The sequence below is a fragment of the Mycteria americana genome, chromosome 2, assembly GCF_035582795.1.
Source record: "Mycteria americana isolate JAX WOST 10 ecotype Jacksonville Zoo and Gardens chromosome 2, USCA_MyAme_1.0, whole genome shotgun sequence".
NCBI lineage: Eukaryota > Metazoa > Chordata > Aves > Ciconiiformes > Ciconiidae > Mycteria > Mycteria americana.
The window spans coordinates 2,328,985-2,347,360 of record NC_134366.1 but is presented as its reverse complement, the minus strand read 5'-3'; the positions used below and the strand labels follow the sequence as shown (position 1 = coordinate 2,347,360).

The following is an 18,376-nucleotide window of genomic DNA, read 5'->3' as shown; positions in this document are numbered from 1 at the left end:
ACCAAGTTCAGGGAGCAGCTGCAAGGTCTATGAAGCTTCCAGGCCATAGGAAATTTCCACAGACAAAGAGACACAGCTTTGGTTCAGGTCCAAATTAAACTAAGCTAAAGTTTAAAAACAGTCCATCCTGTGAACTGCAGCTCCTCCTCTTCTGGCTCTAAACACATAGTTGTTTGTAACTTTTAAAAAGTCTTAAGTGTGTTACTGTTCCCCTGTAATTGGGCCTTTGACCCATACTTTTCTCTTAACACCTAAGACACCTGCAAGCTTTTGACCGCTTCCCTCCCTTGCAGAAACCCAGGCGAGCTTATCAGCCTCTCTCATCCCGACTAATTAGTTGGGTATTGGTTTCTTTACTCTGCCAGCCAAGCTGTGCAACCCCAGCATGAACGCGTGGTTTCCAGCCTTACTTCATCAGGCTTATATTGCCAGGTGAGGCTGCCTGCTTGCCTGGCATGGATGGAAAATCCCTCCCTCAAAACAGAAGCAAGCCCCGACACACAACAGGATCAGGCAGCTGCCTGCAGGAGAGGGACCGTGCGCGCACATGCTTCTCCAGCATCCCTTTCTGGAAAACACAAGGCGAGAGCAAGCAGAGGATTTAATGCCACAAGTCTGGACCATACTGGGAATTAAACACCTTAAATACAACGTACCTTCTTTATGCAAGGCCAATGTGTTGTCTAGATGAAGCACGGGGGTGCGTGGAAGTAATTTTACACTCCAGGAAAATGCACTCCACGCCTTTGGTCACTTGCACAAGTAAAATTTCTACCTGTAGAAAACACTCCCAAACTTTACTCTGCCTCAGGACTTTTACTCATAGCACATTACCTTCAACAGTCTCTTCAGCCTGCTAAGGCTGATCTTACACCCCTCCTACAGCGTATGTCTAAACATAAAACTGAGCCTCAGGATCAACGGGCGAACAACCAACCAACGAACACTGGTCACGAAACCCAAAAATAACCAGCATGTAGAGTAACGTACCTTGCATAAGGTGGCCAATTAAAATTTCCCCGTGGTAAGCGCTACGGCAGTAGCTCCTCTGAGCTTCCGAGTCCTGAAATACTCGGTGCTCCCAGAGCCGTCGCTCTCCCCTCCCACCTCTCCCTCCCACGTCCAGCCGCCTTGTTTGCTGAAACACAGATCTGGGCCTGTTCATTAGATGAGACATCCACAGAGCCCAGAGAGACGGTTACGAAACCTGTGCAAATAGGGTTTCTAAAGCAATTCCTTGTTATTTGCCTTTTTCAAAGGACAAGAAATGTTGTGATCTATGCTCTTGCAGCTCACGTGTTGGGGAAACTTAAAATACAGGAAACTGAAAGGGAAAAGGACAGGATGCGTTTTTCTTTGTGCAGTGGCGTTTCTCAGCTCTAATCCCTTTTCACCTACAGTGCATTCCCATAGGAGCTTGCCAAATGAAGCTCCTGTGCTTTTTCTCCTCGTTCTGCCAGTCTCTCCCATCAACTTCTGCGCTTGCTGTAGCTCACAGACTGAAACCCTGGGAAATGGGACATTTCCTGCTATTCAGAGCCTGCTGCTGAGAGCGTGTGACAGCCTGCACATGATCCATGCAAAATCTGTCCTCTGCTACACCTCAGCCAGCAGTAACTATTTCCCCTCCTTCTAAAAACCTAAAACCAACCCCAAAACCCCCGAGTCCATCTATCAGGAGGACCCAGAGTCCTCCCCAGCCCATCTACTGGAGCCCAGCCACCACCCCACCTCCTAAAGCACGAAAGCATTTTTCCAGTTGATCCCCAATTCCAGCAAATGCCCACAATCGTTTTGTCAAAGCAGCAGCTGCCACCATGGACTCGCTCTCCACATCAGAAAAAGTAGATACGCTGCCCGACAAAGCCGCATGCCCTCCCCTTCTGCTTCAGAGCGGGCTGAAGAGCACTAACAAAGCCCCATTCTTTCCCAGGCGCTCCGACATGTTACGACTCAGCAGCTTGCCTCCTCCCCGGCTATATGATTTCAAGGACTTTTACAAACTAGTGGAACTTACTGCGGGCTGAGGGATCAGGACAAGTCGGTTTCTATAGCGAGGATGCTAAGGGTGTAACAGGAGACAAGAGATGCCTCAATCACCTTTTGTTCGGAGAGGTTCTTCTATTGTCTTGATTTCCTTCCCATTTTCCCGGACTCCTGGGGTCTTTTGAGAGAGGGATGTGCCCATAACTCACTGTCTGCCTCAACACAATGGTTTACACCACACCGGCAGGCAGAGCAGCAACTCTCAGAGCAGCGATCCTCGTACACAGCTGGGAACAATACCCCGAGAATGGAAAGGATGAGTGAGCAATGAGCTCACTGCCGGCCTCCTACTTGCTCTGCAAGCTGCATAGTCAAAGAGCTGGTGATCAGGACTTCAGCACAATTACAGACCTTTTTCTTTCAGGCCAAAATTTGGAATGAAATCAGATTTTCCACATCCTGAGGAAGCGCTCACCCACAAAGGACTAGATGGCAGACAGGTGCCTCAAGTCCTTTCAAAGTCTTTGCATAGGTGCTTGAGCCCAGGAGGACTTCCCAGCCTCCAGACCCTATACAGATGGAGATTGCTCCCTGACAGAGCTTATGATAGTGCCCACACTCCAGAAAGGCGGGAGGGTTTCAGAGATCCCAGTACTGAGAATTTCCCTCTTGAACACGAAGGTTTGGGTCTCCACCTCTCCTGCAGCATTGCGTGAAAGGCTTAGGAGCTCTGCTCCATGCTGGGGGAGATGGACACAGGAGAGCCCACCTTACATCTAAGGTCTTCTGGTTCAACCCACTGAGTGCATTTGGGTCTGGGCCTCAAGCTCAGCTTTGTGGCTTGTTTCTGTACACTTTTGGTCAAGTGGGTTGTTGTGCATGCTTTGGATTCATGTTTTTCCCCTATTATTCTTTTTAACTCCAGTCCGGTAAAGCTGTGTTGAAACTGTGTTGACACAGAGGGGTATGACTTTGGTTTGGGACACCTCTTTTCTTTTGCTTGCCTTTCATCAGCAGAATTCTGTTTCCAGTCACTCAGCTGGTTTTCCCAAAGTGCTCAGAGTCTGCAGAAATATCATGTTTGGTCTGAGATCTCCAGGCTGCTTCTCGGCCTTACCCGCTATGAGCAGCAGCAGAAGCCCCAAGTCCTGGTGTTTGCACCTCTGCATTTCAGCTCTGAGACATCCCTCCTGGATGTGGACAAAGCAAGTCATGATCTGTGCAACTCAGTTCTCAGTACACTCCTCCTCATTTGCTGCTTTTCCTCTTCTCCCACTTCTCCCCAGCCCTCATCACCCTTGCTCCTTTGGATGCCTCCGACAGCAAACCAGACAGCCAGGATTTTTCTTTATCTTCCTCTGAACAGCTTCACATTCCTGCCCCCTACATGCTGTCCTCAACAGAGATAAGATCTTCAGCTTCTAGACCAGGATATTTCCCACCGTCAGCTAACCTGTCCTCGTTGTATGGACAACTCAGCTGATTGTGCAGCAGCTACCAGATTGCCACAGGTTACAGCACGAATTCTTGTTGCTTTGCCTTAAAACACTAGGCGAAAAATGAGTGATTTGCTGCTACTTGTGCAACCACCGAGCCATCCTAGAGCTAGGATCACTCTGACTCCTCTGCGTCCATGATGGGAACCTTCAACACACTGTGGACATCTTTACATCCAGCCTTTAAGACCAGATTAGGTCTGGGTTGGATATGGAGGGTGAGACACAGCATGGTCCATCACCTATATTGTATAGACAGTTATGTCTTAAGATAAAGACTGATAAAAAGTGTCAATACTGCTCTGCTCCAGAACGTTTCTGCAGTAGACAGGACACTGATGAGGACACAGCTGTTTCAAGAGCATCTAAGGCTGTGTACGAGACATCTTTCTTATCTTGTAAATGTAATACTGCAATTGCTTCCCCATCCTGCTTTGATCTGGGGGGGGAACATACCCAAAGACATATTTTCCGAATAGGTAAGTTTTAGTCCTGATCAACCTGAAGACAAAAAGTCCTGTTTTGCTCTTGGGAACTTGTTGGTTTAAAAACTTGAACTTAAAAAAAAAAAGTAGACCGGAGAGACTTTCAATTGTAAAAAAGAAACAACAACAACAAAATCAGGGACACATTGACAGATGCAGCTTTTCTTTTTGAAATAAGGAGTCTGAGCCTGGAGTTTTGTCAAAACGAAGCTTCTTCTACTAACAGTTTTTATTAAATAAACACACACAGCAGTTTTCTACAGAAGTCTTTAGAAATCTTCCCTATCAGCTCTAGGTCTCTCTCCCATTGTCTGACCAGATCATTATTAATGAAATTGTTGCTGGCTATCTCCAGCCACAGATCTTAAACACAGAGCATGTGATCCCATTTCTAGCCAGGAGCTTAGGGGATGCTGCTAGCGTTCATTTGTCTACAGACAGCAACGTCAGGTGGTTCAGGCTTTATATTTTGCTCTTCTGCTTGACCTCAGTTTTAAATCTTTGTTTCCTATTCTTGCGTGTGTCACTCTGGGGAACATGGTTTAAAGCTAGGCTTAACACTGTCACTAGAAACATCTACTCAAGGGATCGGGGAGAGGCGGTTGCAGTGCAGTGGCACCAATGAGCATACTGTCTCCAGGAGGTCTGCCCTTATGTAAGTGGCACAGCAAATTGGAATTCAACCACCTATGGCAATCAAAAGCAGTTACCCCTCTAGAAATACCAAACTAGGTTTGATCAAGAAAACTCTAAGAGAAGGAGTTCACCTTGCTCCTCCTGCTTAGGGTTTTTAGCCATGAGAACAGAAACCTCCACCAAACCTCACCCTCGTGAGAAAATGTCTCCTTTCATAGAATCATAGAATGGTTTGGCTTGGAAGGGATCTTTAAAGATCATCTAGTCCAACCCCTTTGCCATGGGCAGGGACATCTTTTGCTAGATCAGGTTGCTCAAAGCCCTGCCCAACCTGACTTTGAACACTTCCAATGATAAGGCATCTACAACTTCTCTGGGCAACCTGTTCCAGTGTCTCACCACCCTCATAATTTCCTCCAAATACAGGTTCCCTGAAACAAGTTGCCTTTTCCATCAAGGAGTTTTTGTTTTGGTTTTGGTTTTTTAACCAAAGCCTATTTATAGTCTGGCTTCCTCTGCTGAAACTAGATTCCAGGCAAATTCTTGAGTCCTGGGCCCAGAGATGCTGAGTCAGCTCTGTTGGCCAGCACATCTTTCTATCACCAGGGCAATACCACGCCATGTTACAAGAACCAACCGTTCTGGAAATAGCTGCCTTATGACTCAGTTACAATAATGTCCTTCACTATACCAGCTCCACACGGGGTTACTGAAGCATGCCCCAGAGCAGCAGCAAACAGCCTGCAGCCTCCCATTCATTCCCACAGCATCACTCAGTGAAACCTCAGCTCCTGATTACTCCTGGGTAGAGGCTGCTTGAAGATGTGAGAAAAAAAAAACCACTATTTTTTTTCCTCCAACAAAAGATAGCTCCTCCTAGCATAAATCCCTGTATCATATAGCTTTCTTTTCCTTCCAAAAAGCTATTTTAAAAAATCAGCAGCATTTACCCCTCAAGACATCCCAAGAGTTTCAGATGCATATCAGTGTCAAGTAAAAGAGGACTGAGTTGGGAGGTGGAGGAGGCAATGCAAATCTAAGGTGGCACCAGGCCCATAATCCCAGCTAGCACCAACTTAATATTTCTTCTGCCTTGCTACAGGACCACCTGGGACTTTGGCAAGGAATAGGGCAGTCATGGCAGCTGGGACCTCATTGGCTCTGTTATGCTTTAGCCAGCTAAGGATCTGACACAGCACCCACCCCAGACAGGAGCAACAAGCTGAAGTACTCAGATTCACTCACCCAGGGGACTCTAACATAGAGGTGGGTGTCTGATTCAAGCACGTACTCTTTAACTCATGTGCCTTGCAAGCCCAGAAGCACGGTATTTGTGCATGCCATTGGGAAACTATGCATGGAAACAGGAGCTAAGTGTGCAATTATTCATATCTCATGCAAAAGAAGTTTCACAATCTTCTTGATAATCAAACTTGTCCCGGTTCTTTTCACTGAGGCAACAAAAGACTTTTCCCTAAAGGGTGAGAGAGGCATGCAAGGCAGGAGTGACTAGAAAACAAGGAACAAGAAACTGGGATCAGCAATGCGTACAGACATGTTTTCTACATCTGAGATACCATTCAGCAGTCAACCAGTATAGAAATCAAACACTTCTAGAAATTCTCCAGACTTATGTCAGGATGCACAGAAGAATTCAGGTAACAGGCACTGCGAACAGTCATGTATCTGCATCTGTATTCCTGTCCGTGAGAGACGGAAATGACGATCAGGCAAGACCAGGGAGAGATGCAGCACAAGACTGGCCAGGAGCAGGACAGGCACAGAACAAGCATAAGGAGAGAAGTCATGGAAAAGATATCGATATGTACTCAACATCTTTCCTTACCACACTCATTTCCTTATGTAGGAAAGCCCCAAAGTTAAGAGACTGACTGTTCCTACAACCTCCGGTCTCAGTGCCTGCTAGACAGAGAGCTCAGATGCAAACTAAATGTCACAGCATTGATCCCACACAGGCTCTCAGCCTGAAGGGTCAAGAGTTAATCCCTGGAAGTGTGCACAGTCTAAACATTTCAGCCTTAGTTGAGCAGCCAGATGACCTAAATACAGTTTCCCCAGCTGTTTACATGACCTTTGGCAAGTCCACTCCACCTGTGCTCTCTGTTAGACAGCACTTGGTCCTGGTACTGTCTCTGATGACACGTCCATGCAGTGCCTGGTCTATGGCAGACCCAGTTCTTAGCACCCAGCATTGCCAAAGGTCCATCACTGGCAGGGACTCGCTACAACTTTAAGTTGTAGAAGTGCAAGGTCATCCAAGGCATTCACAAGACCCTGGACAGACAGTAGCTGTGGGCTGATGGCCTTCACCAGTAGCACCTGGTTCTCTTTAGAGTAAGGAAGAGCTGGAAAGGGGAAAAACCAAACAGGAGCATACTGGCCACCAACATAAGGGACAAAACATTGGTCCTGATCCAAGGACCAAAAAGTACCCAAGAGTAACACGTCTCCTTGTGCCTGTTAGTCAAGCTGTACCAGTTCCTTAGCCTATTGGACAAACTCCAGCTGCAACGCGGTGGTGCTGAAACTGTGCATCATGAGCTGTACCAACTGGTCCCATCCTCCTCCTGTCCTACACAGCACAGAATATTAGGCTGCCAAGGCAGGAGAACTAGATGGTCATGGTGGGGACGGTCACCATTTCAAGGTGTGTCCCCCTCTGTGTGACCTATGGTACTTGCTTCTACCCTGAGGGCAGAGGGGCAAGTCAGGATGCCCATCCGTCTGGCTGTAGCTGCCATCCAAAGGTGAGGGTGCTACATTGCTCTGAGAACTTTGGAAAGCCCAGGTGGTTTACAGACACGTTGGGAAGATACCAAGCACTTCTGCAATTGCGCCAAGCTCCACATCATATTCCAAAGACACAGGCTCACTTGGGACACCGTACCACATGGCGTTACAAAGCTAATGTGCTTACTGCTCAGTAAAGCAATTCTAATTCTTACTCCACAGAACAAAACAGGTAGAAATACCAGTCCTTAGAGCAGCTACCTTCGACAGTGACAGCTGGCCAGTCCAAGAGAAGCATAGGGACTCTATTGGAGGATTACTTTTCTGTAACAACAAATACATAAACAAGGAAGCCTTTTTTAAATAAAACCATGATGCCCAGCTAGGTACAACAATGAAACATGACTCACGATTCCAAACTATTTATTGCTCTGTGGTAACTTGCCTAACTAAAGGCCTTGCTAAAGAGGAAAACAAACAGTAGCCTCTGGCATTCAGTCCTAATTCCGTAGGAGCTGCTATATAGCCAGATATGGCCAGCTGCTATAGCTACATAGCCAGAAAACAGGAAGACAGACCAAGAAAACCCACTTTCCTATGTCAGCACGAAGCTGTCATCTTTCAGCTCAGAACAGCTTCTTCCTCTCTGCAACGTTATCTGAAACCATGAGCCTTTCCATCGTTAGTTGGATGGATAAGTTTCCAGAAAACTGGGTAATAATAAAAAAGTATTGTATTGCTCTTTCATTGTAGCAGAATTATTACAACCCTTCCGGCTCTGAAAATGACATGAAAATTTGAGTTGGAGCAGAGAAGTGGTACCAGTGAGATAAGCATGAACTTAATTGCATGAGTCTTTTGGGTTGCAGAACAGTCCAGCTGGGGAACGGCACAGAGGTCTACAGTGCTTGACTGCAGGAGGACGGTGACTTTTACCAGGGCTCTTCCAAATGCTCTGAGCAGGGTGGCAGAACCCCAGCTGCAATTCTGGGGCCTTCTTCCCACTCCTTGGCAAGCTATGTCAGATGCATCCGGTCAGTGGATCAGAGGAATCCGATAGCCAGAGGCATCTGGCACATGGAGACATGAAAGAGGGGCAAGGATCAGAGCTATAGATAGACGAGTAACTCACTGTAGGAGGATGGAGAGCAGAAATCAACTAGATTTTCTTTCTTAATGCACGAGACATTTTTGTGGCCAAGACCAGTCCCCCCCCATCACCCAGATGGGTTTTATGGGTACCTCCTGAGAAAACCAACATTTGATTTGAAAGGGCTGGGAAAGTCTTTCCTCAAACACAGGCCATGTGGGAGAAGGTGACAAGGGACAGCCAGCACATGAGCAACTCTGAAGAGCAGAGCAAGTCTTGGCCCGGTTTTCCCCGCATTCCTATCCCTCCCAGTTCTCAAATCCCCCATTGAGATAGCAGCATAGACCAGACAGCCCATCAGCAACCCACCTTTGCTGTAAAAGCAATAATGAGTCACTCCAACACTGTCCCTGGAGACAGAGCAAACCAGGAGGAGGTGACCTTCCTTCTGCAGCCACATGAGATCGGTGACCTTCTCCTTGCCTTTGATCGCCCTTCTCACAGCATCACGTTGGCCGTATCCAACCTCTCCCTTCAGCAACTAAATGGGGACAGCAAGGACCTGTCCCACTGGGCTGGAAGCCACCTGCAATCGCAAGGCACATCAGCTACATAACAAGCCCAATTGCCCGGAGACATGGTGCCAGAGAAACAAAGGCACCTTGTCCCACAGCGTTGCGGTGAATCGTACCATTATATCCTGCTCCCGCGACACACTCCCGATCAGCACCGGGAGGGATTTTGCGACTAGCTGCCTCGATGCAATTAGGAAATGAACAGCATTCCTGTTTTACAGAGGCAGAGATGGTAGGATTCTGCTGAATTCACAGCCTCCCCAAACTGTCTTGTATCTTAAACATGGTTGCATCCTTTCCTAACCCCACAAAATACCCAAGCAATAAACTTTGGAGAGAGACGCTGCCATGCACTGAGCATCACCCCATTTCCAAAGCTGTAACCCCCTGATCTTCGTCATGGCACAGAGCCAAATCTTTTGCAATAGCACCACAATCTCCCACAAGACCACTTCAACAGCGGTTTAGTAGCATTTCCCGGCAGCCAAACTCCACCTGAGCAAAAATTTCATCTTACCATGGGTTGAGCTGTCAGCCAGGATACGTAGCCATGTGAATGGAAAGAGCTGGTCATGAAAGCTGCCTGCTCTAACTTTTCAGCTACTTTATTTACTCACTTTAAGGGGAGGGGAAAAAAAAAAAAAAAAATCAAGGACGTAATGTTCCTCTCCCAAGGTGCACTGCAAAACATTCTTGGTAGACATGGAAACCCCTGGCAGGCTGCCATCGCTTGGCCAGTCTCCACATTAACGTTTCAGCAAGCAAACTCAATACTTGAATGGCTTTTAGAGAATTTAAAGGGGAACGGCAGCTGTGGATGGGCGATGTGGCTGCCTCTCCCCATAGGCAAGTGTTAGGGGTGTTCCCAAGTTTGCCTTCAGCTCTGTGGGGAAGCTTGTCGTGCTTCTGCGGTGCACGGGGCAAGCAAGTTATGACGGAGCCATCTGAAAACAAATGCAGCCTCCGCACTTCTCCTACAAAGGAGGTTTCCTAGCCACAGTCTTCAGAGACTGAAGGCAACCTTCAAATACCTAAAAGGGAGCTACAAAGATGAAGGGAAAAATGTTTCATAATGGTCTGGGGATTAAACTGCAGCTAAAGGTATTTAAGAAGATCCATTCCTCCCTTCTTCTGGCTTCTCCCCTCTCCTGGCTCCCAGGTCTCCTCCCCTGCCCTGGGGCTGCCTCCTCTTTGCTCATGGTTGGGCTGAAGAGCGATAGGGAACTGGAAGCCTGGTGTCCCTGGAAATCTCCAAACACCCAGGAGACCAGGCAAGCACATAGGTTTGGGACCTCACTGTTCTGGGGGAAGAGCGAGGAGAGCAGAGAAAGCCTGGAAGTGATTGCTGGAGTGCATGGGGGCTCTGGGAATGGCTGGACAGAGACGATCCCACACTTTGGCAGGAAAGGAGACCCTCCATCTTCCCCCAAATCCCTTATTCCCACTCATTCAGGAATGTGTATTCTGCATGGCAAAGGGTTATTTCTCTCCAAACACTGTAACCCTGCACAGTGCCCGTCACCGCAGCTTCAAGCTGCTTCGAAGCACATGGAGGAAAAGAATCAATGTGCGCCCAGCAGAACAAGCAGTGTAACAGAGATGCGAGATGCACAAAAGTTACCCACCAGGTCAGTCTTGGATTTCTATCAACAGTGTCAGCAAACAGTTTTACGACACGTAAGTGAGCATGAGCACTCGCAAGACACACAACTTCTCTCTTCAGGAGCCTTCTCACAAAAGAAGTTTGCGTTAGAAATCTCTGTTAAGAAATCCCTGTTAAGAAATCCCTGTTAAGAAATCCCAGCTACTTGGCAGATATCGATATCAATAAAGACAGAGTAAAGCAAGGAGACTCACTTCCCTGCTCTCTTCTTAGGTGCTCAGTTCATTTCCAGGGAGACCAGACCTTGAGTCCCCCGCGGCTCTTCGTCCATTTGCCCATCAGCCCAAATGCGGGCAGACAGCAAGGGTGAGGAAGATGAGGCAGGCAAGAGCCACATCCCCTTTCAGTGGTTTGACCCTTGGGGCTCTTGCTGCCACGCTGAGCAAACTCGCACGGTTCAGGACCACGGCGTTCTCCCAAACAACATTGTCGTGCTCTTGCATAGCAGTAACGCCAGCACTGCAGTGATTGGTAAAGTGACACGTTCAGCAAGAGCCACATTTCATTTATTTCCCAAGAGGATGCAAAAGGCACAAGCTATAAATAGGAAGCTGACGAGTTTAACAGCGCCTGTGGTTTCACTAAGAGATGGTGGTCATCCACTGATCGGTGAGTACATAACAGTATGTGCAATGTGGCCTATGAGTAACCTTATCCGGTGAGGGGTCACTGCTGGTAGGTCTGTATATGGGAAAAGACAACTATTTCCCCTCTCTCTGCAAAGCCCACTTCCTCACTGTTGCTAAATTCAGAAGTTTTGCAACACTTTTTTTTTCTCTCTACAAAATATCCAGCTCGAGGGGTCAGGTCATCAAAATTAGAAGTAGATGCTTGCATATAAAGAGTTTGTTTGTCCTCCTTGTCATGAAAGAAAATTAAAAGGGAAAAAAAAAAAAGAACTCTGAAAGCTCAAAGGAATAGAAGGCCAACATGAAATCTTATAATTTAAAATCCCAGCAGGAGATTCTGCTCTGACCTACTCCAAGTGTTTTCAAATTGTCTGAAATGAAGTTACAAAGTGCTGAAAGGTCTGGAGCCTGCAGGAATCCACATTTTTTTTTTTCCCCTGAAAACTAAAGGATGCACTCCGCTTCAGTGACCCATATATAGAATAAGAAATCTGGAGGTTGGAAAAAACCCCAAATTGATCAGGTTTGTCAGAGCTATTTTTGCATAGCTCTTGGCACAAACGTTTTCCAGCAGAGGTTTGATGCCATGGCAGGCCTGGTTCATGAGCTCACAGAGAGGAGATAGCTCCCTATCAGCTGCAGGAAAGTCACAGTCTAACTTGCTCAGTGCATTAAAAAACAAAATACACCTCAAAAAACCGACATCTCTTGAGAACCCGCAAATAAAAGGATAGGAGCAGCATTGAACTCCGGCCCGTGGGCAAGGCACTAATAATAAACTGCACTCTGGAAATAGCAACCCAGAGGCTTGGGGAGCTGATACTGTGTTTGACCCAGGGCACAGCAGGTGCCTTTCCGCAAGCTCCTCTTAAGCAGACGAGTGCTTAGACAATGTTTTCTAAAAGGAAGCAGTCCCATAAGCAGCAGAACTGACAGCCCAGTTTGCCGTGGATTTATGCCCTGTGGTTGCATTCACTGGTGTCTAGCAAGCTGCAGGCATAAACCAAAGCTCCCCATGGCTCGGCTGGTCATAACATCTCTGCCCAGCGTGGATCCTCCAGTGTCCAGCAAAAATTGTCCACATACTGTCCTTCTTCCTCCCATGGGGACTCCAACTGGTTTAACTTTTCACCCAATGGCATACTTTTTTAAATGAAATGCACAGAAATTCAATATCTCCCAGACCTTTATCCCTTGGCCAATTTCAGCTGAATTAAAACAACAGCAAAGTTTTAGAAACCCAGAAGAGGGAAGGTAGGGCGAAGGGAGGATGAGAGGGGCAAGCAAAGTATCATGTCCAAAAGCCCCATTTCCTTAAGAAATCAAGCTGAAAAACATTAAAACCAGCTGAGTGAACCGCTGCTTAGGATAGCAGAGCCCCAGCCTGGCTTTTCGTCAGGGAGAGGAGGACCAAGCTGCACAACTTTGGAGGCATACGCATAATTCCCTGCCTCGATGCTGCCACCGTCTGTTGTCTGCTGATGAGACCTCATAACACGGCATCCTGCGTTCCCTTTCCACCGCACCCAATTCTTACACCCATTTTCTGAGCACACAGTTTCCCATCGTGTCTTGCGTGGGAACACAGCAGCTAACAGTCACCATGTAAGTCTGCAGCGAGCACAAATGCAGCAGAGAACCGAACGACTGCTTTTCATCTGAAGCCGTGCACATGTTGGCATCATTCCACCCTCCTCTAATCTTCACAGTCTAATCAGTAATGCAAACCTTAAAGCTGGCCTGCCTATTTAAGCTTGTAAAATATTAATTTGCTATGGAGCTATTTTTCTTGAAACTGTGCTTATGTCTCTAAAAGTGCTAGAACTCAGTAGCAGAAGTGACTAGATCCTCCCAGATCTCATTGCTTGTTTTCTTGCCTTAAATCCCAGGCTTCTCCCAGTAAAGAATACTACAAGAAATTATGGATATGGGAGAATATAGTAAACCTGGTTCATCCAGTCACTCTCCTCCTGACTTTTTTTTCACCCTTTTTTTGACCCTTTTTTTCACTTTTTTTTTCGCCGAAGGTTTCGTTTGCTTCTTGGTGGAAGGACGGTCCAGCTGAGAGTCCCGTGCCCCCTCAAAGCCCTCAAGATGTGTTTTCCCTACCCATCTGATTCAGATAATTTTCTTGAGCCCCTCGAGCAGAGCTGGAGATGGTGGCCCTGCAGCTTTAGCTTCTACAGCCTGCTATGCACATGCTCTTCCCAGTTGCCTTCAGTTCCCTTCAGAGATCACGGAATCACAGAATCGTATAGGTTGGAAAAGACCTTTAAGATCATCAAGTCCAACTGTAAACCTAACACTGCCAAGACCACCACTGCACCATGTCCCTAAGCACCTCATCCAAACGTCCTTTAAATACCTCCAGGGATGGCAACTCAACCACTGCCCTGGGCAGCCTGTTCCAGTGCTTAACAACCCTTTCAGTGAAGAAAAATTTCCTCATATCCAGTCTAACCCTCCCCTGGCGCAACTGGAGGCCATTTCCTCTCGTCCTGTCACTTGTTACCTGGGAGAAGAGACCGACCCCACCTCTCTACAGCCTCCTTTCAGGCAGTTGTAGAGAGCGATGAGGTCTCCCCTCAGCCTCCTTTTCTCCAGGCTGAACAACCCCAGGCCCCTCAGCCGCTGCCCATCAGCCTTGTGCTCCAGACCCTTCCCCAGCTCCGTTGCCCTTCTCTGGACACGCTCCAGCCCCTCAATGTCTCTCTTGTGGTGAGGGGCCCAACACTGAAACCAGCATTCGAGGTGCGGCCTCACCAGTGCCGAGCACAGGGGGAGGTCAGGTGAAGTTGCAGACTGTAGCAACACATCCACAAGATCCTTCAGGGATGAAAAATGCTTTTAAAATCCCAGGATGTCAAATACTCATCTCTAGTAACACTGGACTCTGCTAGCATAGGGTAGCTATGATGCTGATGATGCATCAGCTTGGCTTACAGCCCTTTTTCATTAGGGGAAGAGAGTTCTCTCAACAGGCCAGGAGAAAAACAAGAACAAGAGAGCTGGAATCAGTCAGGCAGCTGTAAAAAAAAAAAAAAAAAAAAAAAGCAAAGCCAGGGTCTTAATGAGTGAATCGCCTTCCTTTGGGGGAGCAGTGAGAGCTCTGAGCGCTACTTTTCTCCCTGCATCCCCCCCTTCACGAAGCCTGGCTTGAAGAGCAGCAGAGCACTCTGTAAGCGACACCAGCCTAATTAATTAATGACTCCCCGGCGTCAGCTCTGTAGCTGCTGGATTAGAAAGGAAAGGCAGTAAAGAAGGGCCAGGACAGCACGCGACTGCTTCTGGTAAATGCTGAACGCTGCTGAGAGCTGGCTGGGTTATTCATAACCTCCCCTGCTTTGGGCTACAGCGCAGAAGTCAGAGATATACTGGGAAGAGAAGATGGCGTGGGATCCACCCTTGCAGCATCCTGTCTCCTGGGTGAGGTCTTCCTCCCTCTTCTTGTCCTGCTTGAGAGCTGCCATGGCACAGTTAATCGAGGTAAGGAGAAACTTGCTTTACAGAGGGGGGGTTTGGGGGTGTCCAGGAATCATGGGTTTTTTCCATGCATGTTACTGAGGGAGGACAGGTGGGGCAGAGAGCAGGGGATTTAAGGTGGCTCCAAGGAGTTAGAAGCTTCTTTGGGAGATGCTTGTTGCTTTCCACAGGCCCAGCACTAGAAAGAAGGCGCTTTTATAATGCCAATAGCTGCTGCTGAGGACAGTCAGCACTTATGGGCTGCTTTAAGCCCCAGAGAGAACTTGACACGGTGCAAAGGGCCAAAGTCACAGCACAGCATTTTCTAGCCCAGTACTGTGTGTCCAACAAGTGCTCCTCATCAGAGGCCCAGAGAAAGAAGAGAAGGACCAGGCACGACCCAGGTGATCCTGTCCCTGGATGTACCTGCCCAAGTTAAACGCTTGGGCTGCATTTTTCTACTTCTGCCTTCCCTCATTTCCTCTAGTTCAGCAAAAACATTAACTTTTGAGGTGATGCTCCTCACCCACAGCTCAGTTTCAGAGCTTTCCCCTGAGGATGACTATGCGCTCCCATGGCCCCAGCTCCATACAGCAAGGCTGGGATGAACCAGGAGGGAAGAGCAGCTTCACAACCCAGGACTAAGCCCTGGCAGCAGTTATGACTTACTGCCGGCAGTTTCAGAAGCGAGAGTCCTATCTGGAAGGACAGCCCCCAAGAATTACAGCTGCCAAAAATTTGGCAGCCCAGCCATTTTCAACCTCTTCATCGCTTTTCCTAAGGTCTGAGCCACATTAGAGGCAGCTGCTGTGTTGGTCCAGGGTCAGAGCCCCAGAGCTGCAGTGCCAATGAGCAGCGTGTTCTTGCAGCAGAGCTTGCTTTGCTCCGATTTCGGGGTTTAGCTAAACTGCATCTGTGCAGGCATAGCTGTGTTGAGGGCTCTGATGAGCTAGCATAAGAAATGATTTTTTTCAACATTTTAAAACTTTGCATCCCTGGCTGCCCTGCCCCTCACCTGGCCTCGCACCAAGCCAGGTCTGATCCCCGCAGCCTTTGGTCTGCAGGTTTTAGCAGTTCATCACCAACACATCAGAGACAGTGACAACCGTGCTGAGTTCACATCCCCACCCCGTGGTCCATCTTCTGCCCTGACCCTCTGGTTGTCTTATTTTAAAGTTACTTAATTCAGGATTTTCAAATGGGTCTACCAACCCATCCTATCTGACCACAATATAACATACCCAGCAAGGCAAATAGGAACCTAAAGCTCCTTTACAAACTCACACACACTCTGCCGTAGTCATTTTTCCAAGCTGTTCAGCCTACAGCAGCTCTCAAGGTGACAAGCGAGGCAGAACTTTCTCTTACAGTGCACATTTCACAAAGCACGCTTCGCTGAAGCCAGGGAGATGTGCAGACGCAGCATCCACCCCACCAGGAAGATGTTCCCTTCCATTATGTTTCACAGACGCACATTTACAGGAATTGTCCTCATGCCAAAGCAAAACAAAGTTAAATGACAAAACTATGAAAACTGTTATAAAACAGGTGTAATTTTATGGTCTGCTTTACTTATACCAGACTTTCTTGAAAGCTTGTCTACTTCTTATAGCACGGCAGAGGGAGCAAATCTCATCTGGAAACACAAGCTGCACAGCAGGTTAACTACCAGGTATCCAAAAATGAGATTAGATGAACGGTCAGTTTCTGTATTTCTAAAAGCAGATGGATTACAGGCTGCTCCGAAGCTCTGCAAGGACTTTTTACTTCAAATAATTATACAATGTAGTTATCCTGATTAATTCAATTTATGCTAAGCCAGCCTGTCAAAGCAAACAGAGAGAAGGTCAAAGGGGCTGGACATCAGGGCGTTTCAACAAGCTCAAAAAAAACCCCACCAAAACCAGAAAAACCACACAGTAAGGAGAAGTAAAGAAACAAGAAGATGCTCTTGTTTAATGGTGTTCAAGTGTTTTCAAACGTGCAGATTCTTGAGCACTTTCCACTTGGGAGTGAAGAGGCAATAAAAGCCTCTGAATATTGAATCTAATTGCATTGACAAAAAGCTTTGCTCTTTCATAGGCCTTTTAGAAGAATTCTCAGTCTCCCAGGTTGAATGTTAACTGTCCAAGGACTAGCAAGCTACCCTGGCACTGGGTAAATTTGGAATTAGCTCTGTGGGCTGCCCGGGACACAGCCCCATTCAGTGCACCAGGAGCCCTTCTGTCAGGGGCATTGCAGAGACCTCCTGCACTTCACCCAGAGCTGTGGACCCTTCCCCAGGAGCGCCTTGCTCAAGTTCAGCTGTAGTTTGTACAGGGTCGTGAAGATACACACCCACGTAGCTCTACCTAGGCACCCCTCGGTGCCGCCATATCCCGACCTTTAAAATGCATTCACGTGCTTAGTCATTACCAGGTGCTAGATAAACACCTAGAAGAATGGGAAAAAGCTCTTTTCCATCATCACGCTGAAGCTCTAGCACCAAGAAGGCTGAAGAACAAGAGAGCACGGCTTTGGCTTTTTTTCCCCCTTTGCACAGGATGGCTTAGACAATGCATTTAGCTCCCGTAAAATAATACCCATCACATAAAATGCATATAGCACTGGCCCATTCCTTAGCTTTCCACCTTCCCCATCATTTGTCCAAGAGCTCCAGCTAGGAAAAAGTACACATTTCAAGAAGCAGGCAGCTTACACAGGGAAGGAGGGACAAGGCGATAGTACAGTTCCTACTACTACTGGTCTTGTCCATCAGACCTTCTACGTGCCCAGGGGACACTCTGGAAACAGAATTAGGACAAGTTAGGGAGGGAGGAACATCGACATTTCCAGTGCCTCTAAAACAGAAATTTCCTTTTATAAAGGCCAATATAAACCTCGTCACTTCTTAGATTTGGTCCTCTTTTAGGCCATGGCTGAAAATTAGCACCATAGTTTTTTATGACCATTTTGTAATCAGCTTAAGGAATAGTCTACTCTGCAGCATAACCGGAAAACCATCAGGACTTTGCTTTGGGAAAGCACAGGGAAATCTCTATGCTTATTTGAGCCACTTTATTGATACCAAGGACTGATAAACCAGCTGGAATAGACCACGTTTTCCCAGTCATCGCCATGTGGTTCATTATTGAGTTCCTAATTAACATAATTATCTTCTCATTCTATCCCAAGGCTTTTCTCAGCCCTCATTTGATTTACCTGGGTTTTCTCCTTTGTTGTAAAGCTTTCTATCTGTCTGCAGACCTCTAAAGGAGAGAATCAGGCTAGATAGAAACAAACAAAAAAAGCAGTCTGAAAACTGGACCTTGGCACTACCTACTGTTTTATAGCTGGGGTCCACCTCCTTTGGGTGAAGTTTAGGCCCATCAGCCCCATGGGTTATCACAGGGTGCTCTGACCCCAGGTGTAATATATTCTTCATGGAGAAAATAATCAGGGTAACCTGCATCAGGTCAGCTCTTAAGAGACCTGAACTGGGTGTGAAGTTGGACACTGAGGTGGAAAGACACATCATGTGTTTGGGATGTAGTGTGTGGTTTAGTCAATTATCCCCTTATTGAGTCAAATTCTGCATGTTGGACCTTTATTAAGCTCTTGGTC

At 47.3% G+C, this 18,376-nt stretch overlaps 2 protein-coding genes across 5 annotated transcripts in view; one reads left to right on the top strand and one right to left on the bottom strand.

Annotated features, from left to right (window-relative positions):
• The window catches only part of ALS2CL (ALS2 C-terminal like), a 56,767-nt gene extending 45,616 nt beyond the window's left edge, over window positions 1-11,151 (bottom strand). The window contains exon 1 of one of the 4 annotated variants that reach the window (XM_075492201.1): window positions 10,877-11,151. Coding sequence is in view for 1 of the 4 variants with exons in the window: in XM_075492199.1 (XP_075348314.1) it covers window positions 9,537-9,593 (57 nt within the window). In the remaining 3 variants the exon portion in view is untranslated. Of the gene's footprint in view, window positions 1-990; window positions 1,010-2,017; window positions 2,232-9,536; window positions 9,618-10,876 lie in introns of those variants that run through there. The other 3 variants (XM_075492199.1, XM_075492200.1, XM_075492202.1) reach the window with 3 other exon arrangements.
• A 3,260-nt stretch (window positions 11,152-14,411) lies between these two features.
• Window positions 14,412-18,376, top strand: part of TMIE (transmembrane inner ear) — a 37,709-nt gene continuing 33,744 nt past the window's right edge. The window contains exon 1 of the mRNA XM_075495494.1: window positions 14,412-14,797. Within this exon, the coding sequence (XP_075351609.1) occupies window positions 14,699-14,797 (99 nt within the window). The 5' untranslated portion in view covers window positions 14,412-14,698. The remainder of the gene's footprint in view (window positions 14,798-18,376) is intronic.